Below are 21,952 nucleotides of genomic sequence, written 5' to 3' on the forward strand. Positions count from 1 at the left end.
TGTAATATAGATTAAGGCATTAGGCAAACTGAAATCCTCCCATATCTCAGTTCTCATTGAAATTATGAGAGTGCTGGGAGAACCATTTAGATAATCAAAATTCCAGAATGTTGCATTAAGGCATGTGCAGTCAGTGCAGTAGGATAAGTGCTCAAAACCCAAACTCATGAACTTTGGAAACCTAGCAGGTGATTTTCTTTCCCAAAATAGTCTATGACCTAGGTTGCACATCCTGGAAATCTTCACCTGAGCAGAGCTGGTGAGGCTAATGCTGTGACTAAAGGTTAGAAAGATAAGGACCAACAGAAACAATCTAGATCCAAAAGGTATCCATACTGTTTTCTGGCATACAGATTCAGATTTATTCATCCTTTATCAGCAGTTAGGATTATGAACAGCAGGTGTTTTATGCAGCACCAAAGCAGGGGTCTAGATGGAGACCGTCTGGGGAAGAGCTGACAGAAACCCAAAAGAAAGAACAGAAGGAAGATCTGACTTGCTTTCTTTGGGGTTACTTTCTTGAAATAAAGTATTCGTAACAGTGATGCCTCATTCATCTGCAAGTTAAACCAACCACATGAAGGGGTCTGAAGAAAAACCACACAAAATATTTTTGTCCAGTGGGATAAAATATTAATGGATAAAAAGAATAAGGGCTTTTGCTTAATGGAGAACTCAAGTTTTCAAATCTCAAATCTGAGGGTTTTCCATTCAATAGCCTGAATTTTGCTATTTTACTATGACTATTGAGTCAAGCAGGTTTTAAAGTCAGATCCAGGGAATGTTGTGATCTCTGTGAAAGTGAGAGCAAACTTCAAGACTGAAGATGTCAAAATGCTATTGCACACTATAATTGATTTTTTGTGCATGTGTGTGTGTACAATTAGCTTAAAGTATTAATGGAAAAAGTAGGTAGTTGCATCTAATGATTTTTTTTTGGAGTAATCTGAACCATCTGCCTCTATATATTAAGGAGTTCTTTCTTTAATCCAGATTATGGCTGACAAACTGGTTTTGGCATTCACGTTTCACTAGCACTGTGCCCTTGAAGAGCTGATGTGGCTGTAGAAACCCTCTCGCTTACAACTGTTGTGTTTGAAAACATTTTTTGTTTGGCTTTCTTGTAGTTGTTTTCTTATAGCTCCTTTTTTTTTTTTTCTTTTTTTGAGAAAATGGCCTTTCTAATGAAAAGTATGCTGAGCAACCAGGTAAAGAATTTGGGACTTGGAGGTGGAGGGGAAGAAAGCAAAGAAGAAAGCACTCCTTCTGATCCAGCAGCAGCTGCAGGAATGACCAGAGAGGAGTATGAGGAATATCAAAAGCAAATGGTTGAGGAGAAGTGAGTACCTGTTCCCTTTTTATGAGTATGGGGCTGATTCTTGGTAACTTTGTGCAAATAAAAATAACCCAAGAAAAAGCCAAACATGCTGCTTTTCACTTTTTTTTTTTTTTTTTTTTTTTTTTTTTTTTTAGCAGATGAATCTTTGCTAAAAAGACTCTCCAAAACAAAAGTTTCCCAAGTGGAAATGGTAAAATATTACATTCCCTCTTCCTGCCCCCCCTCCCCATCTAGCAACTCTCTCCTATGCTTTCCTGCTATCTCCACAGCTTGATATGCTGGACACATTCCTAGGTGATATTATTTTATCTAGAAAAATTTTCCAAGATGTTTGTAGTGCAGGATTTAATTCTATAATGTATATGATTTGTTCTAGAATTCCATGTGGAGTACACTTTTAATATGTAATATTTCATTGTCCACATTTATTATGGCAGACCTGAAAAAGTACCGAGTGCTCATTTATCTTGAGCAAAGGTTTAAGATGGTTATTTTTTTTCTAAAATCTACTAAATAAAGCAGAACTTTAAAGTCAATTAAATCTCAATTTTGTCTGTAAAGACAATCTTTATCACTTGCTGTATTTATGAAAACAAGTCAAATGGAGGACTCGGCGTGTGTAGGAGTTCAAACCATGCATAATTATAAATAAAACTATTGACTTTTAAATCTCAAATGCATCTGTTCCTCTAATGGTCAATTACATAATAGTTGTGTAAATCCTTCTTGTAAGATGATTATAGGTGCCAGGTTAACAACTGATGGAATTTGAGGTACCCAGGTCTGTATTTAGCATCAGACATTTTGATCAGGAAGCCCTGAAGAGGTGTCATTTGGTTTGAAAAAAAGCACAGAATGTTTTGCTCTGCCTTTTGTCAAGTGATACTTAAAAGAGAAATTACCACGTGCTGGCAGGAAGATGCTTTATGGAGACTGAGAAGAAATACAGGATTCCTGGGATAGGGAAATGCCTGGGAAAATAATTACTTCTATACTGTTTTTAAGTGGGGCATGTGTCCTTTCCCTGCTGAACTGAGGAAGCAGGGCAGGAGTACCTCTATGGGACAGTTAGAAACTCTAAGAGAAAAGATCATCTCTGGATGAGATGTGGTGCTGTGTCAGAAATCTCTGACATGGGCAGAGCATGGGCTTTTTTCAGGGCTCCATGGATTTTGCCCAGTGTTCAGCTGTGCAGGAGTGGAGACCAGAAAAGTAAATATGCCTTGCTGAACTTGTTCTCAGGCAGTTTTGAACCTGTAACAAACCAGGGTTTGGGTACTTCTCAGATTTTAGGTTTGTTTGTGGGGGTTTTGTTTTTAGAGGGAGAGTAATCTAAACACTCATTTTGGAAGCAGAAGAAAAGTAATATTTCACTTTGGAAGTAGCTTTTATATGCCAAAATACCTATACTGAAACAAGATCAATTTTGCAATAGAACTTCCATGAAAATGCTACTGGGGAAAAAAGAAATTAAAGGGAGAGGGGGGGTGAAAGATGAGTGTTATCAAATGTTACCAAAAATCTTTGAGGAGACACATTTTGCAAATAAATGCATATGTAATCTTAAAAAAAAAAAAAAAAAAAAAAAAAAAAAGGGTGCAGACCAGTTCTTAAATCTAATGAAAACATTTTATAAAATCACAGATGAAGTCAGTACTCTTCCAAACAGGGAAGCTTTAGAATTCATTGCCTTTATGAAACAATGAATGTACAAAGAAAGACCAGGAAAATTCACAGGTGACAGAAGCACAGGAAGCGTGGCCCCTTGGCATCACTTTATTGGTATTGCTCCTTTTTTGCCTTTGGACAAGTTACTAATCTGGGGAATAACTCCCACGTGTAGCTTTTTGCAGCCAAGCAACTGGTTTAGTGCAAAAGATTGTTTTTATTAGCATCTTGAAGGAACACTTTTTCTGATTTCCAGGATGGAAAGAGATGCAGCATTTGCACAGAAAAAAGCAGAGCGAGCTGTTCTGAGGGTTCACCTGAGGGAAAAGTACAGACTGCCCAAGGTAAGCCTGTAGCTCAAGAACTCATCTAGTCCAGAGGCCAAATTTCAACCAAATTTAAACTGCCCATTCCTTTTTCTTTCGTGATCTTGGCACTGTCAAATGTTTCCAGGAAAACCAAAATACTGAAAGCAAAAGCTTCAAGCAACTTATTTCAAATAATTTTTTAAAATTATTGTGTTATTTTGTAAGCTTCTGCCATGGGCAGCAGAGAGGTAATATAGGACAGAGTACTCTTTCCAGGGATTTGGATCACACATTTGCTCTGACTTGTCACTGCTGGGAAGATGGTGGCATATGTCATTTATACCCCTCAAGGATATGTGGTTCTTAGCAATTTGAGAGTTTATTTATATTACTCACCTGCCAGCTCTGAGTCATTACCACTCATTTTCTGATCAGTACTTTCCCGTGCTTTTTGATTAATTAAAATGGAGGAAGGTGAAGAATCTAGATCCTGTAAATTTAGCTGCTAAAAATGTATTGCTTAATCCAAACAAGTTATTTAGGGACTCAACAGAAAGAGACCAGCACTTGTAGCCTCATCTAGCCAGACTTTTAAATAAGCATTTAAGGTGGAGTTGGATCACCTCCCAGTGGCTGTGTCTCTTCCAGAGGGATGCCAGGTGACATCTGAACTCAGGTAAGATGTATGCCACCCCTAAGAGCCTGGTTCCTCTGGTGCTCTAGCTGGACAACATACCCTGAGGGTGAATTTAATTACAGAAAGATTAATTATGCAAAAAAATTAAGTCCAAGATTTTAAGTGATTGATTGGATTGGAGGCCTAAGTCTCTAAACACCAGCATTTTAATTAGCAGCTGAGGAGTAAAATATCATTAGGCTTTGCTTTCCTTTCGTAGGCATAGGCTGAGACAGCTCCTGAACAGCATTTACCCAGCATCTTGCCAGAGCTTTCAGCTCCAAGAGGGGCTGCTTTGGAAAGCTCCAGGATACTTTAGTGCCCAGGTCTCAACTAAACATCAGCGGAGCTGAGTGTCTCTGGTTTTCAAATTCTCCCACTTGTAGTGCTTTTTACAGCTGGAGATGGTGTCCAGGTCACCAGTCCCCCTTGGCTGAGCACCTCATAGACACACCAGTCTGCAGTGGTGATATGACCCATCTCCAGCAGGATCTTGGCTTTGGCATGTACCAAGTGCTGTCTGGAGCCATACTTCAGCAATAACAATAGAAGATTTGTCTCCAAGGTAGGAGAGTAGCTCTAAGCCAGAAAACAATATTGCAGGATATGTTTTCCTGCTTTTGTCTCTCCCTATATAGCATTTCTTGGTTTTCATCAGCCCCTATGAAAACATGTTATAGCAGGAAGAAAATGAAACTACTACATGCATGCTAGTATGTCCCTAGGAAAAAAAATCAGTGCTGTAATACAACATTCTGGCAGGAAAATGCTCTCAAACTTGTGATAATGCATTAAATATCTTGAAAAATGAAAGTCATTTCAGGTAGCCTAGTATGATCTAGAAACATTGAATATTACCAGTATCAATCACTAGCAAGCATTTTAAGTAAAAGCATGAAATTCAGGACTAAGCAGGGCCCCCCTTTGCCACGTAAAATCTAAAGCTCCATGCTATCTGGGCCAGATTTATAAGAGAAAGTAGACCCTTAATGAACCTAATCCTATTAACAGAGTTGTCAACTTAGGTTTGTCATCAGAAAGATGTTTTTAGCCATGAGACATTTGATCTATGGACAACTTTTTCATCTTTGGCGTATTCAGTGCATCACATTCATACAAAACATTTAAAAATATTATATAAATGCAGACATTAATATTTTAATAATAATACTGATTTTTTTTAAAACTCACCAAACTCTCTTATCCACTTGCTGCCTTTTTCCTGAACTAGGATTCAGTAATCAATTAACTTCTGCAAGGTCTAAACACAGGGGCATGAGTTGATGGTGAGCTGTGGAAAAAAAGGAGTCCCAATGCAGATGTCAGGAGAGAGCAGTCCTCACTCACCAGCTCTGTGCTCCAAGCTGTGATCTCTGGATTCTCTGAGGGTGTTTCTGGGGAGGAAGGCTGCTGGTTCCAACATTTGGCTCCTTGCACCTACTTGTGAGGTACTTGCAGCCCTTCAGTGGCATAAGGAGGGTGGTGCTGCTGTGTTGCTAATTTAAGTCCCACCTGCAGGTCAAGGCAAGGTGAACTCTGATTTTATATGTTACTCTGGTGCATTATAGGTGATGAATCACAGGATAAGGTCTGGAGTCAGCTGCCTAAGGATCTCTTCACATAAGCATAGGTCAATGTTATGACAGAATAAGTTAGGCATAAGGAAAGCAGTACATCACACAGGGATGCTGGAAAAGAGTTTGGTTCCCTTGTGGATTAGTCTGTGAGCTTTGATCTTTTTTGTTTACAAGTAGACTTCATATAAGCAGTGTTCAACCAGCATTTGGTCTTCTTTGCTCCTTAAGTTGCACACAAGACTTTAACATCATTGTTCAGAGGACCAAAAGTGCCATTTAAGAAGCAAAACCAAACTTTGATTGTTCTCTTCCCCTCTCGGAGTGCATTGTCTCCCTTTGAGGGAGCTTGACAAAACTTTTAGTGAAAAAAGCTGTCTCCCTGAGGGACATTGCTTTTCCTGTGGGCACGGGCTGTGTCTCTCCCTGAGGGACATTGCTTCTCCTGCCCAGCAGACATGGAGCTGTCTAATGTTAAACTGTATCCTTTACCTGTGGGAGCCAGAGAAGGAATTTCCCCTGTGATATCAAATGGTGACCATCTCCTGCTTGCACTACATTAATCCTTCTCCCTCTCTCTCTCATTCACCTTTTTTCTCATTTCTGCACACACTTAATGCTACAAAATAAAGTTGGTATGCTTGAACTGGACCCTTGCACCTTACTTTGGGCAGAGGACTTTACTGTCAAATTGTAACAAAGCAGATATTTAGAGTTTTCTGCTCACAACTACCTGTGTATATGTATAGAACTCTATTGCATCTATAGCAAAACAGATATGGGATTGACTACATCAGATGCATAATCAGGGTCAAAAAATATTACCATGCACTCAGACTCTACTGCCTATGCTGTTGAATTGTCAGAATAATGTCTGACCCAGTTTTGGCCTGGGCGCTCTCCCAAGCAGTCCCCACGGCCAGTTTGGGAGTTAGGACAGGCATTCCCAATCGGCAGTTAGATGGGACCACCCTGTTTGGTAGGGAGACAGAGTTCAATAGCATCCCAGTGGGTTTTTCCAGGCCAGCTGGCCTTGGGGCTAGAGACCAGTGCCAGGCATATTTAATTTAGTAAAATAGATGTTGTTTCTGTACTCACTTTTCCATTTCAAATCAAAGTAAACAAGAATCAAATGCTCAAATTTTAGAAGGAAGTGAAGAGGCCATCATGTGCATCATGTGCCTCATTGCTTCTTGTTGAGCAACCCCACCCTGTTGAAGCTTGTTTTAGGTCTATTAAAGCTAAATGCCAAGTGGGCAGAGGCAGGTGGCTTGGGCAGAATTATACTGCTTTAGACTATATCTCACTATATTCTTTTTTGGTCAGAGAACACTCTGGATCCCCAAACTGTTACACATCACATCCCAGACTTCCACAGGACAGTGGGCTTTGATGCAAGAACATGCCAGACAATTGTTCACACAAAGATGTGAATCACTACAGTAGCATGCAGTGATGATGCCTTAAATTAGAAATAATTCTAAAGTAAGGAACATGTGTGATGGTTTGATTACGGGCACTTTTTCAGTAATTAACATTTTTTTATCATCTTCTACTGTTACTGGCAAGGATTTCAAAAGGGCTAACTCCTTTGATAGCCGTCAGTTGTTGAATAAAAGCTTAAAACAATTACTCCTGCTATATAATCAATAAAAAATACCTCTTCTGTTTGGGAGATTGTTTCTAGCTCCCACAGATCTGACTCCAGCAACTCTTACCAAAAAGGTGAAGAGATGTCCTCACCCATTTTATCTGCATAGCAATAACAATCCTGCTAGAGCTTCCTACAGTTTCATAGGAGATATGGGGGAAATCAGATTAAAGGGAAGTACAGTAATTGCAAACATAAAGTGTAGAAATAAGGAATCATAAATAGTGGTAATACAGCTGACCACCCCCAGCCTGCCTGTCCTTGCTAAGGCCTGCAACAACACAGACATTGCTCATATATGTCCTTGCATTCATTTGTCCTTTAATTCATGCAAAACCCAGACCCCTCACTCTAAAAAACACCTCCTGCTGATAGCATTGCTCCTTATTCATATCAGGCCTTTGCTGCTGTCATGGTTAATTTTGGAGATGTAATGAGGCATTAATGCTTATCTTTGATGTGTGAACTGTGTCGAAATATCCTGTTCTTCTGAGCTCTGGATCCATCAGAATCCACCAGAAAATGTGAACAAAATCACCATTGTTTGAAAAATTGACATAATCCCACTGATGGAGTGTTTCAGTGGGCAGGCAGGAAGCAAGTGTGTGTAGTGCTTACTGCATCTCAGCATTTTTAATTGCTTAACCAGTTTCTTCTCCTGCCTCCTTTTGCTTTCTCAGACTCACAACCAACCTCCCTCCTCTCTTTTGTTGTTCAAGTCCTCCGATTACCCCACTTACCAGCACTGCAACACTGATTATGTGCCAGGCAGCCCCTGCTCTTCATCACAACTCAGGGAGGCCAACCAAAGATCTAGACAGAGTTTAGACATGGTTTGGGAAGACGGGGGACCCTTTTTCCAGTGATTCATTCTGAAGTTTAATGCATCTTTCTTCCAGAAGGCTTCAGTTTAGTGCTGATACCTAAAAATTCTTCCCACCCACCCTGCCCAAGAATCGAATAAGGAAATGGTACCACAGCTCTTCTAAAGCTCTTGTTTCATTGACCAGAAGCTGACAGGCACAGCAAAGCAGCTGACAGGCTCGGTAGTGTCCTGCAGCATGGTTTTGGGGGCTACAAATAACTTGGAATGGAATTCCTGCACCATCAGCATGGCAAAGATTTCTAAAATGGCAAGTGACACCGAGGGCTTCAGTTTTGATGGTGCTGAAGCCCTTCAAAGAAATATAATTGACATTACCCGAAAAATCTTAGAACTTTCATGCAGGCTGACTGAGGCCCTGAATTCACAAATTGCACACAAAAAAAATTTGACTGAAAAATATGTGCATGTTTTGGTTCTCCCTAAAACCCTAAAAAAGAACAAAACATGAGGCTCACTGGTAGATCCTGGGAGAGCAGAAATACTCTCATCTGCTGGTTTTGTTTCCTGCTTTAGAGTGAATTGGATGAGAATCAAATACAGATGGCTGGAGATGATGTGGGATTGCCAGAAGACCTTCAGAAGATGGTGGCAGAAGATCAGGAGGAGGAAGAAGACAAGGACTCTATCCTGGGCCAGCTGCAGAACATCCAGAATATGGACATGGATGCCATCAAAGAAAAGGCACAAGCCACCTTCACTGAGATGAAACAGGCAGCTGAACAGAAATGTTCCATGATGTAGATGAGCCACCACTGCCCAAAGGCTGTAACTTCAGTCTTGTGTTACTGGGGCTGCAGAGGGAGAGCAGGCAGAGGGATGCACTTAGCTCTATAGCATGCTGTGTAAATATAGAAAAGTGATGAGAGAGAGAGACTTAAAACCCTGAGGGAAGAGTAAAAATTTACCTGCTGGGACTGCCTAGAAGGAAGTTAGAACTGATCCTCAGTTTTGAACATAATTTTCTCCCCCATGGAAAAAAAAAAGCTTTAAAGAAGTTAATATTGGGGAAAAAATGTGCCTTTTTTCATTTTTTCCACATGACTGAAATGCTGTTAAATGTGTATGTTTGAACAAAATTGTACTTCTTATACATCACATAGAGGTAACCACTCATTTAATCCTGCTTTCAGAAATAAACACATATATTTCTAATAAGAACATGTCTGTTTCAAGCATCTTGAGGTAAACACAGTGTTCAGATATTGACATTTGCTGCAAAACCTTGATTTTTAAAATCGTTTCTGTATTAAGTGTAGCAAAAGGCAAAAAAAGTGAAGCATGTAACTCAACAGCTTGGGTGAAAAATGTTGTCATATACACTGAGCGGAGACTTGTAGGAAAGTAAGGCTTGGTGGCCCTCAGTGAGTCCTGCTCTGGAGCAATGCAGGCTTCTCCAGTCTGCTTTCGTTTCACAGCCTCTCTAAGACACTTCAAACATCAAGGGACAGCAGTGAGCTTGTCTGCTCTGTGTGGGCTGGGGGTACCGGCACAAGGCTAAAACCAGCTCCCCACACTGATTCTGGGAGTTGTCTCCATCAAAGGCTAAACACGGAACGTTATGCCAGGGTGGGGCACCTAAACCTGAGGAAAGGCATAGCTCTCACTAATGTTAGATCTGCCTGTGTCTATGGGACATGCAAGCTGCTACTCCAAAGGAATTCTATAAAATGAGTGGCTTTGTAAGTTCTCCAGGAGCTAGCCTGGAAATTAAATTTGGAAATGAATACATGTAGCACCTTCTTACAGGTTTATAAGTCTCTTTCTCTCTCTCTCTCTCTTTCTGTCTCCAGCCACTCAAGTAAAAATAATCATTTTAAATTAACAAATTCACAAAGTATGATTTATCTCCTTTCTTTCTCTTTTCCTTCTTTCCTTGTTTGCTTCCTTCCTTTTCTCTTTGTCTTTTCTCCCTCCCTGTAGAGGGGTCAGCAGTCACCCACAGCTACACGGGGACAGTGACAAGGGGCAGACAGACACAGCATCTCAGGGAGGATGTGAGCCTGTGTTATTCCTGCAGCATTTTACTGGTCACTTGGAAAGGAGGCTGCATTCTCTTTTTGGCAAAGTCACCTCTGTGGTGAGGCAGAGAGAAGGGCAAGAGAGAGAGGTTCCCCTCCCTCCTGCTCCAACAGCTGCTGGGTGCCAAGGCGGCAAGGGAAAGTCCCCCTACCACCTCCTGGTGCACTGGCACAGACACTGAGATACAGAAGAAGGCCAGAAAAAAGCTGCTGCCTTTTAAAATCTCATTACCACTGACAATCACAGTGGTGCCTGCCTCCACGTCTGCAAAAAAACAGAGAGGGCAGCATGCAGCTTTGTGTGTTCATCACATATGGATGGTGGTTAATTAATTATTTGTATGTCTTTTAGCTATTTTTGACTAGTATCCTTTGTTACATTTCAAGTTGATTGCCAGTTTTCCTAATGTTTCTGCTGAGCACACAAGCACTTTCTAAAAACACTCCTCCTTATGTTAAATGTTCTCATAGGTAGTTGCTAGTTTCCCTGAACACAGCCAGTTTGCTAACAGTAAAAGGAAGCTGAGATTCCTTCCTACAAATAGAGCTTGGGAAAGTTCTTTCATCAATCACTCGTCAAATATAAACTGAACAGACTTGCCTGAAAACCTGTTATCCATTTTCTTCCCCATTAAGAAAATAGGCATTTTTTTTCTTGCTCATTTCCTTCTTACCTAGGAAACACAGAGTTGACAAGTTCTGACCTTCCTTGCTCTTTCCAGAGAATGTCCTAGTGCATTAAATGGCTCTCATCCAACAGGTAATTTCTTTAGTGGACAAAACCTATCTTCAGCAGGCCCCTCAAGCATCAGAGCTATTTTGCCTAAAACCACCAACACTTCTGATCTGATTTCTTCCTCTTGGGATTCTGCTCTCACATGGCACCACAGAATCTAATCATCTATGTGGAAAGACAAGTGGGGTCTTTTAGGAGGTCTTTACATAAAGTAGATAAAATAGTCACCAGCTCAGCTCAACCAACCTGAGGTTTATGAGGCTCAATGCATTTCCCTGTGCATTGGTATAAATCTGGGTGGTGTCTCCACACTGTTGTGTTGCTTTACAGACTGAACTGTCCTATCTATAAAACACCAAAATAAACAAGCCTAAGGGTTTTGACCTTTGAATTAAAATGTGCTTGGGACATCCCAAAAATCTTACTGAAAGCATCTGGTGCTTTAAAGGATCTAATTAAATTTGTCCACAGATATAGGATCATCATTTTCACAGTTTAAAGAGTCAGAGAAGAAAGTAGACTCAGAACCACTGAACAAATGATTAATGAGATTCCAAAAACAGTGTCAGGGCTGGCAGAGTACAAGCAGGACCGGGAGGTGGCTTGGGACTGGCACGGGATGGGAGCCCAGCCCCACTGAAGTGCTGCTGGTACAGGAGTGAGCTGCCTTAGGCACCACTGTTAGACCAGAGCTCCCACATTTAGTCTGGAGTGGCAGAGCCAGGGCAGGGGGGCAAATCTGTGCTGCCCTCAGCAGGAGCCTGATCTTCAGCTTGCCGGAGGTGGCTGCCTGCTCCTGGCAGCACCTGCAGGGCTCATCCATCCAGCACTGGCTGTTCTTGTCTTCAGCCACTAGCCACAGGCCTAGTGAGGCACATGAGTAGGAGGTGGTGAGGCCACCCCAGCTACATGCAGCTCTCAAGGTGCTTAGCCCTGGGGACAGGTCACAGGGCAGCCACTGCATGTGCATGTGTGCTGGTATGTGAGTCTGGGAATGTTTGTGTCCATATCTGTGCACAAATGCACATCTACATGTGTGCATGCAGCAATGCACGTGTGAGAATGTCTGTGTGTCCGTGTGTCTTTGTCAGGAGCAGATTAAAGGGTTAGGTCACATGGCAGCTACTGCTGGATGGACCCTACCTGGGATTTGGGTTCTTAGTGTTAATAGGATCGCTGGAGCTCAAGACCCTCATCCCATCAAGATAAATGTCTCCAGTGCCCACTCTTAAGCAATCCGAATTCAATTAGGCTAATTGGAAAACAAGTAAAGAAGGATTGTGTTAATATAGCCTTATAGCATGAACCTCGCCTCCCTCCCTGTGAGCATGGCAAGCCTAAATGCCAGCGCCCTCACACCCAGTCCATGGTGCTTCCACCAGAAAGGGCTGCCTGGCTCCCAGAGCCTATTCCATACCCACAGCCTGGACAGACAGCAGGACAAGATGATCTCTGGGTGCCAGACAGGACTCTGGGAGGTGGAGAAAACACAGCTAATTCTCCTGGCCAGATCATGCAAAGTCTCAGCAGAAAAACAATCAAAGTGTGAGCAATATAGTGACAGGAGGAGACAGCAGCTTCCTCGTGCATTATGCTTTCAAGAAGGTTCTGAAACTGCACCCTTAGGTGGAATTTTTGGGAGGAAAAATTCCTTTTTTTGGTTGTTTTTAACAATCTGCTCGATGATACAGAGCATGAAAACTGCAGGAGGGTACAGGTTCCCTCTAGGTGAATATTTCCTCCTTTTCCTTGCTTCCCTCCTGTTGATTTGCAGTCTGACCTTGGCAGCCCCATTTCTCTTTCAGGGAGGTCCTCCCTGCTGCACATCTTTGGTCTGGAGAGTGATGTCTTCCCTGCAGTGTGACTTCAGCTTCAAATCTCTGCTCTGCAAGGCAGTAATTTCACCTGGACATAAAGAAAAGGCAGGAGAAAAGGAAGGAGGAACCTGTGGCATTTTATGGTGCTGATTTCATTGCGTGAAACCATGTCCATGTCCACTGTTGAGTATGTCTCAACAGTGACTACAGGATGAAAACTATTTCCCTTTAGTCTTCACTATACGTGTACAGGAAAGAGGTACAGCAGACTGCTGCACTTTAGAGATTGTCCATCTTGAGAACTTCTGTTACTTTCCAAGCATAATTTCAGCAGAAATGCATTGCAAAAAAATAAAAAAGGTGATGGAATGGGGGTATCCCTTGGAAAGGCAAGTAACAAACCCTGCCTGTTTCATCCCCTAACGAATACTCTCATATTTCATTCTGGTTGCCCCCACAGGTTTCCAAAGGTCAATGGTCTTTGCAAAGCTGGGATGTACCACAGGGTCAGTTTCTGAGGCTTCATACTAATATGATACATATCTTAGAGGGCTGCAAGTGATTCAGCTGACAGCGAGGACATCAGACCCAAAGGGAAAAGTTCAGTTACTATTCTTTGCCTATCTAAACCCTCTGTGCAATCAGAGGAACCATTAGACTTCTTCCCTCCCCGGAGCACGATAACACCTCATGTGTGTCACACAGTCTCTGTCTGAAGCACGGCAAGAGAGAAAAGACAGATCTATAGCTGGAAGAGTCAGAGCTCTCTCTGCTCTGCTACAGGCTTATGGGGTTTTTCCAGGTATTTTTTCAAATTGGGATCAAGGGAGTGGATTAATTTTTCAACAATTCCACTCGCCTGCAGGAAGGATGCTACAGTGACAAACGTAGCTCCACATGGAAAACACAAGTAGAATACTCTACTGCTGAGGAAAGAGGAGCCTTCTCTGTCAGGGAGGAAGGTCTCTTGTGTCCTGTGTGGGACTCAAGCACCGTGCTTCAGGGCTGGAAGGCTTTTTTTCTGCCTTCATATTGTGATTAACAGAAAAAAAATCGAGTATTAACTCTGTAATGGACAACTTTGACAAGTACCCCAAAAGCAGCATCTGTGCCAGGATCCAATGCCCTTTATGGCACTGACTAAAGGGTTTTTGCTCCTTCATCTCACATTCCTATCTTTCTTAACTACAGGAAGCAAAACTGATTCCTAATTTTGCCCAGGACTTCTGGAGGGACAGGTGTGTTTTGTGCTGATTTTGAGTGCTGTAAACCCCCAGCTTCAAATTAGAAGAAATTAGGGACATTGCACAGTTCATTCATCTTCACTAATAGAGTTCCTGGGAAACACACATGTAGATTAAAGGAACACAATGGCCCCTGGCTGATTGCTTTGAGTACCCTCCAATGTCCCTACAATGGTATTGACTGGCTTTTTATAGTGTCCACAAAAGCCACACTAACCTTTTCTTGTCTCTTCTGTTGGTCTCTTCCCTCTGTGCAAATGGATGCCTGAGTCTTTCGGCCTCAAACCAACCCCCAAGCAGTCAGTGAAGGCAAACCTCACCTGAAGCTAGGAAATGCCATGCACTCCTAAAAGAAATCTACTTTGGGACAGCAGAACATAAATCTGCAAAAAGTGTGGACACTGGCAGAATCAAGCACTGCCAATCTTTGAAGCGATTCATCTGAAGAAATCTACATGATATGGAGCCTGTTGGGGCAGAAGGGGAATAAAAAAAATGCAGATTTATTGAGAGAGGTCATACTTATTAGACTAGCTAATATATCTGGAAGAACGAGCAGTAGCAGTGGTGTTTTTCTTTCACATACACTCTCCTCGGGCTTCAAATGGAAACATCTTCAAAGCTAAATGTAGACCGAAAACCACTCTGGATGTTATTGGGTTTGTTCACGTAAACAAGCTGGGACAAAAGGCAGCTGGTGCCTCAGAGGAACTGGGAATTGCTGGTGTGAAAATGACAGAAAGAAAAAGCAGGGGAAAGATTGATGCAGGAGATGTGATGCTGTTACCTGGTTGGTCCTGTGGTTGGTCCACGTCTTCCACCAAGCCAAATACAAAGAGAAATGTGTGGCATTTGGCTCCCTGCCTCACCTCCAAAAACATTTTGTGCATCCCCCATGAAGCCATGCCCTGCCTGCTACCCCCCCCCCCCCAGCCCCACTCGAACCGTGGAGCACAGGGTCACAGAATCAGCTCTTCTCACAGGCTCTGTCCTATAGCAGCATACTTGAACTTCCTCGCAAATATTGCTTAGAGCTTCCTCGGGTTTGTGAGGTCTGAAAGGCTGAGCCCACCTCCTGCATCCATCGTGCCCGGAAGCACCTGGTTTGTGAAATGCCTTTGGAGGCAACCGGGCGCAGGGCGAGCGTACCGCAGAGCATCAGCGCGGTATCGTTTACCCCAGTGCCCCTGAGTCGGGCCGGGGCCGCGGATCGTCCCGCAGGGCAGCTTTCGAGCGGCCGCCGTGAAACCGACGCACCTACAAACCGTCTCGGAGGGATCTGGACTGCAGCCGTCGGACAAGAGAAACGCGGCGAGGCTCCGAGAGCCGCCTAACAGCGCGGGCCCGTGCCGGGGACCCGCTGTCCTCCGACCCGGCACCCCCGGGCTCCCGCCCCTTCCCTTCCCGTCCCGTTCGCTGAGTCCCCTTTACCGCGGCCCCGGCAGCGGCTGCCGCAGCTCCCGCCGTCCCGGCTCTGTCCCCCCGTACCCGGCGCGCCTCTCGCCGCCCGTCCCACCGCGGTTTCCGACAGCGCTGCCCCTGCCCCGGGGCTCCGACTGCGGCGCTCGGCCCGGCCAGCCCCCGGCTGCAGCGGGGGCCGCCCCGCCCCGCCTCGGGGGCCCCGGATGGCATCGCCCGGCGCCGTCTGGGGCTGGGGCCGGGGCCGGGGCCAGGGCCGGGGCCAGCAGGGAGGGGCGGGGCGGCCGGCGGGGGCCGGGGGATGCCCTGCCTCCCCCTCCATGCCGAAGAGGTGCGGGGGCCTTGCCTTCCCTCTCGCCTACCGCCCCCTGGCACTCCTCCCCCGTCCCAAGGAGGTCAGCCCGCCTGGCGACACCGTGCCAGACTTGCCCGCGCCGCCCTGAGGCCGGGTAAGACCGCAGCGCCGCGGCGGAGCCCCGGGCCGGCCGCCTCATGCACCCACCGCCCGGCGCCCCGCTCGCCATGGCCGAGGGCGCCTTCTCGCTGGCCGGCCCGGCGGCGCGGAGCCCCGGGGGAAACCCGTCGAGGCTTCACAGCATCGAGGCGATCCTGGGGTTCACCAAGGAAGACGGGCTGCTGGGCGCCTTCCCGCCCGACGGCAGCGCCAAGGAGTCGGACCGGCGGGGGCCCCGGCATTGCCTGCCCAAGATGCCCGGAGAGCAGCCGCCGGCCGAGCCCCAGGGCCGCGCTGAGCGCTTCCAAGGTGAGCGCTGTGGACGAACGCCGGGTGCCGGGGGGCGGACGGGTGGGCGCCGCTCCTACGCCCCCGGGCAAGCTCCGCGGGGAGATCCCGCCGGTGACCTCCCTGTCTTCCCCTCGCAGAGCCGTACTGTCCCGGCAGCGCCAGCCCCGAGTTGCCCGCTGGCAGCAGCGGCGAGGAGAAGCCGTCGGAAGAGGAACAGCCCAAGAAGAAACACAGGCGAAACCGCACCACCTTCACCACGTACCAGCTTCACGAGTTGGAGCGTGCCTTTGAGAAGTCCCACTACCCCGACGTGTACAGCCGCGAGGAGCTGGCCATGAAGGTCAATCTGCCCGAAGTCCGCGTCCAGGTAACGCCCGGCCCGGCCCCCCGCGGCGGCCCAGCCCCGACAGCCCCTGGTGCCGGGAAGCCACACACGGCCCGGCCCGACGCACCTCGGCGCGGCCCCGTGGTCCCGGCGACCAGAGCAGCCGCGGAGCGCGGGCCCGTGACCGCAGCACGGCTCCGCCGGAGCCGTGGAGCGCTGGGCGCGGCTGCCGCACAGCCGCGAGCCGGCCCGGCCGGCGGGACCGCGCGGGGCTCGGGGCAGACCTGCGTCCGCCAGTCGCGTTGTCGGTGCTGCTGCCCTTTGAGTGGCGTGTCCTAGCCCGGGGCCGCTGAGTCTGCTGTGTGCCAGTGCAGTGGCGGGTGGGTGGGCGGGCCAGCTCCACTGCGGGACTGCTTTCCACCGAGCGCAGGGCTGTGGGTCGTGGAGGAACGCCCGAGCCCCCCAAATTCCCTTCTGCCCCAGCTCGGCAAGGCATGTTTCCCTCACTCTGCTTTGCGTGTACCGCTGCAGAGGCAAGCCTCTTTCCACTGCCTAGGGCCTGGCTGATACAGCTCTGCTTGCAGGTTTGGTTTCAGAACAGAAGGGCAAAATGGAGGCGGCAGGAGAAACTGGAGGTGACCTCCATGAAGCTGCAGGACTCGCCCATCCTCTCGTTCAACCGCTCACCGCAGGCAGCACCCATGGGTCCTCTGAGCAGCAGCCTGCCCCTGGAGACGTGGCTCAGCCCGCCCGTGCCCAGCAGCACGGCCCTGCAGACCCTGCCTGGCTTTGTGGCCTCGCCGCAGAGCCTGCCCGGCAGCTACACGCCACCGCCCTTCCTGAACTCTCCGGCAGTGACCCATGCGCTGCAGCCCCTGGGGGCCATGGGGCCACCGCCGCCTTATCAGTGTGGGGCCACATTTGTGGACAAGTTCCCTTTGGATGAGGCAGACCCACGCAACACCAGCATTGCTGCCCTGCGGCTGAAGGCCAAGGAGCACATCCAGTCCATCGGCAAGCCCTGGCAGACAATCTGAACTCCCTCTCAGCACCTGGGAGAAAGCCATGGGGAAGGCACATCCCAGAACGCCCGAGGGACACCCTTACCCTGCCTCAGCTGCCGCGAATGGCCAGGCACAGGAGGGCTGTCCCTTACACTAGCCTTTCCCCTATGCCTTGACTTGCTTTTGTATTTTGTGGTCCTTTTGATTCCCTTTTCCACAACCCCTGAAGAGTTAGGGGCCTGATCATAGCTTAGGAAAAACAATCTCTTTTGCTCTCCCTCCTTGGCTGGATGCTTTAGTTGCAATAAAAGCTGCAGTAGGGCAAAGAGCTATGTAAGGTGGCTGGGAGCTCAGGACTGCTGTACTGAGGGGACTGCAATGAAGGGGTTCTACTTTTACACCATTAAATGGCACCATCTGCATGGAGGCTTGTGTATCATGTTTCTGAACCCAAATGGGCATCTTGGGCTGGACCCTCTGCTCCATGTGATGCACAGAGGGGTGGGAGATGCCTGGCTGTGGGCTCTTCTCTGTCCTCCATCATCAGAACCCTGCCCAAACTGGCTGTGGCACTGGGGCCTGCATCCCCATGATGGAGAGTATGCCCAGATGGGAGTGGGCACAGAGGGGCTGGAGCCCTTGCAGTCCTTGGGCCAGGCACACCACTCCCACAACTGCCCTTGTGGAGCAGTGCCAGGCTCAGGTGGGCTCTGCAGGCCAGAGTCAGTGACAGTCCTTGCCTCTGCAAAGAAGGGGAATGGCAGGACTGCCGGGGCTCCTGCCCCCTGCAGCCCAGCTGCCCACAGGGAGAGACAGACGGTCTCTGGTTGGGCACTGACACCGGGCTGGGGCCTGGCAGGCTCATTCTGCCCGCTTTGGCTGCCCAGGACAGCCCCTGGAGGCTGGCACAGAGCTGGGCCATGCCCGCTCCCCTGCCCACCCAGTGCCCATCGCCAGGCTGCCTGAACTAAAACTGCGGCATCTTTATTTTTCATTATCTCCGTTACTGCCTGTAATGGGGCTGAGATGCTGTAATGAAACACCCCTTCTCCTCTGCTGGGCATGGGGTGCTCTACACACTCGGGAGGTTGTGGCAATTAATGTTTCTCATTAGGGAAGAGAGAAGGATGCACAAGTGCCCTCATTGTGTCCTGGGGATGATTCAATGCAGACTGGGAGACCTCTCCTTTCACCATTTCCCACTCGTTGTGGCCAGACAAAGGCTGGCGTCTAATTATATTTTCACAATCTGTGTGTATCTTTTAAGAGTCCTGTCAGAAACAAGTATGTCAGCCTTGTTCAGCTTCACTTCAGAGAGCTTTTTAACCTCAGACAGCAGTTTCTAAACATCCCTTCATAGCCTTCTCCACAGCAGCCCCCATCTATTGTATGGAGAGCTTCTTTTACAGATAATAGGAATCCCTCTTGTTTTCAAATGCCTTTTCCTCTGTCCCCAGCCTCCCTGCAGATCCAACCTGCCTCTCTGGACCAGAGCACACACTGTGTTCGGGACCCCCAGCTTCCCTCCCCTGAGCTGTGCTGGTCCAGGACATGCAGGGAAGCCAAGTAAGTAGTCCGCCCTGCATTTGGGGTGAATGAAGCTCTGCTGGTGAAGACTGTCCTGCTGGGCTCTGGACTTGACAGTTCTACTGTGTGTGCATTTGTGGTGGTGCCCACCCTTCTCAGCACACATCTCTTTGCTTCCTTGGCAGAGAGAGGAAGTGCTGCCAGGAAAAGAACTGCCATTATCTGTCAGGACCAGGGAGGTAGTTTGCTAACTTCTAATAAGGACACCTGAGTAAAAGAGGAGAACAAAAATTGTATTGCTTCAGTTTTTAGGTCTTAATTCTAGTGGTCCTTTCACAGGTGAGCTTTGCTTGCATCACCAGTTGCAAAAAGGCATGGCATTTTTGGTGACTGCAAGAGAAGGGTTTCTCTTGGTGTACTTGAAAAGTGCCTGCATGCCCTGGTTTGTGTCAGCAAGAGACACACACTAATGAGTGACTGCACAGGCTCTGCACACTTTTTCTTCTCAGGGTAGGAACAATCTCACTTGCCATTACTTGGCTGCAGTCCAGCTGTGGCTCTGAAGCTGAAAACCCTCCTACAGGTAAGCACATTAAACTGCTGCCCTAAAGTTCTCACCTGTGCTTATTGCTCATGGTTAATAAGCAACTCCCCAAGATTTCAATAGTGCTTTCCCATATTTTGGCATTACTACCCTCCCTTTCTCTTACCTACAGTTCTTCTGTATCCTGTAAAGCCGCTGGAAAGAAGCCCTCTAATTCCTGATCATCTGTCACCAGTGCTGATGCTTGGTTACTTGAGATAGTCAAAGACTGGCAGTAGATAAAACCACAATGACAGGGCAGCAGAAATAGCAGCTGAAGATGCCTGCTCACTTTTAATAAGGTCCTGATTCAGCACCTGCAAATAAAGATTATGGCAAGATATGGTGGTGGCATATTGAACAGGTCTTTCTTATACCTTGTACATGTGAACCCTCTAAGTGGATTGACTTCGTGCAGTCATGTCCTTCAAGGAAAGCTGTGAGTTCATTGCTAAAAATGAGTATTTTACCAGCTACACATAAGTGGGCAAATAAAGAGACAGAGGTATATACAAACACATCTTTCTTCTAGCCTGTCTAGTTTTCTGTGTTCCTACACTTTCTTTCAAATATTCCCATTCCATTTTAAAAGCCCATTTGTTCATTTTGTTGTAAATATCTTCTCCTCCTTAATTGGGTGCTGAGTCTAATAATCCTGCCTCGGCTTGTTAACTGTACAATACCAGTCAGAGTTAATGACCCATTAGCGATTAATTCTTTAAACAGCATCTAATTGCTCACTGTAAAACCTTTTCTTAAAACTGGATTAAATCATCTAGATCCTTAACCACTTCTTTACTCTAACTTTGCTAAGGCTATTAGCATGGCCTTCTGAGTGGTCTGTTTCTTCTTTTGCTTAAACTGTATTAGCAACATAGTATTTTTAGTGTCCATACTTGACTTCTTTTCAACACCTGAAGTTATAAGGAAGAATAATACAGATAAAAGACTGCCAGAGAACAAGTAGTTATTAGGAAAATGCCATGATGGAATTTGTTCTCAAGAGTGTATTCTGGTCTCCCTTCCCTCTCTCTATCCCTGCTCAAAATCCTGTCAATATTCAAGAAAACTAGCTGATACCTGAGCTCTTTAATTTTGACTTGAGGTTCAGCTCTTTGGCTTCCCGGTGGAGCAGGACTGCCTCTGTGTGTAGGAGGGACCCTCAGTCCCTGCTGGATGGCTCGGAAGCTGTCATTCCCTCCGGAGCAGCGGGCTGGCTGTTGTGTGTGCTACTGCCATGGTATCTCACAGCCCCTGTGACATGAAAACACACGTTGCTCGGCCATAGTTTGAATTTCTGTTATTAGCTGCTGCGGTTGAGGGCAATACTGTTGCCTTCCTTTGCGCAGAAAGTTGAACGATCTTGTTTCCATCTGCCCTGGCTGCATCTGACAGGCGTTTCAATGATAGACATTCAGTTTCTTACTATTGCAATATCTCAAGTAGCTGTTCAAAGCTCCTTGTTACATATTTCCTCATCTCTAGGGACGTACTATGAAGTCCAACAGGTATTAATTCAACGGGGTTCCCTTCAGCTACAGTGTTTAAGCTTCTCTCTTCTATGCAGTCTCCTTTGTCGCTATTATAAACCTTGGGACTTCCTTCAGTAATTTGTCAGCCACAGAGTACCCACCCACAAAATGCTAGCATTGGAGAAAACAGTGGAACAAAACAAAAACAAACAAAAAAAAACCCCAACCAAACAATGAAACAAAAATCCCCTACCAAGCAAACAAAAAAAAACTCAGAACCCCAAAACAAACCACCCCCCAAACAACAAAAACCAAACAAAAAACCAAACCAAACCAAAAAACAAGCCGAAAAAAATAAACCATAAACCCCACCAAAAAAAAAAAAAAAAAAAAAAAAAAAAAAAAAAAAAAAAAAAAAAAAAAAAAAAGCTAGACCAAAAGCTCGTTAGACCAGGACGCTGACATTACCAGTCTCTCTAGTAGAATTAATACTGCGTCTCCTCTCTGAGCATCTCTTGTGTTCTGCCAAGGCATTATGTCAAAACTAGCTGATATTTGGCAGTCATCCCTGTGTCATATGACACTTCTGCCCCATAAAGATGGGATTGCAGAGCCGGGCAGAACGGTGTGACTGAGATTCGGCAGACAGCCGCAGCCACGGGGCTCACCTGGCACCGCAGCGCACCGGGACACCCTGCACAGCCGGGGCCCGGCCGGTCCCGGGGCTCACCGCAGCGCTCCCCTCACGGCCGGGGCTCGGCCGGTCCCGGGGCTCACCGCAGCGCTCCCCTCACGGCCGGGCCTCGGCCGGTCCCGGGGCTCACCGCAGCGCTCCCCTCACGGCCGGGGCCCGGCCGGTCCCGGGGCTCACCGCAGCGCTCCCCTCACGGCCGGGGCTCGGCCTCGGCCGGTCCCGGGGCTCACCGCAGCGCTCCCCTCACGGCCGGGGCTCGGCCGGTC

At 46.9% G+C, this 21,952-nt stretch overlaps 2 protein-coding genes and 1 long non-coding RNA gene across 4 annotated transcripts; 2 read left to right on the top strand and 1 right to left on the bottom strand.

Moving 5' to 3' along the window:
* Positions 1–591: 591 nt before the first annotated feature.
* CPLX4 (complexin 4) lies at positions 592–9,324 on the top strand. The gene is made up of 3 exons (XM_054002833.1): positions 592–1,339; positions 3,264–3,351; positions 8,616–9,324. Exons 1-3 carry the CDS (start codon positions 1,173–1,175, stop codon positions 8,841–8,843), a joined length of 483 nt encoding a protein of 160 aa, XP_053858808.1. The 5' UTR covers positions 592–1,172; the 3' UTR covers positions 8,844–9,324.
* On the bottom strand, positions 5,195–21,748 carry LOC128821641 (uncharacterized). Of its 2 annotated transcripts, none has more exons than XR_008441178.1 (4): positions 21,661–21,748; positions 20,601–20,774; positions 19,648–19,837; positions 5,195–5,282 (listed from the first exon to the last, which is right to left on the bottom strand). It is a non-coding gene; the product is annotated as an uncharacterized LOC128821641 (long non-coding RNA). The 2 variants fall into 2 exon arrangements; XR_008441177.1 differs by lacking the exon at positions 5,195–5,282 and adding an exon at positions 19,210–19,514.
* Positions 15,719–17,786, top strand: RAX (retina and anterior neural fold homeobox). Its single transcript, XM_054002827.1, has 3 exons — positions 15,719–16,099; positions 16,219–16,448; positions 16,991–17,786. The coding sequence occupies exons 1-3, from the start codon at positions 15,829–15,831 to the stop codon at positions 17,441–17,443; spliced, it is 954 nt and encodes a 317-aa protein (XP_053858802.1). The 5' UTR covers positions 15,719–15,828; the 3' UTR covers positions 17,444–17,786.
* Positions 21,749–21,952: the final 204 nt, after the last annotated feature.

This window comes from Vidua macroura, chromosome Z, assembly GCF_024509145.1.
Source record: "Vidua macroura isolate BioBank_ID:100142 chromosome Z, ASM2450914v1, whole genome shotgun sequence".
Lineage (NCBI taxonomy): Eukaryota > Metazoa > Chordata > Aves > Passeriformes > Viduidae > Vidua > Vidua macroura.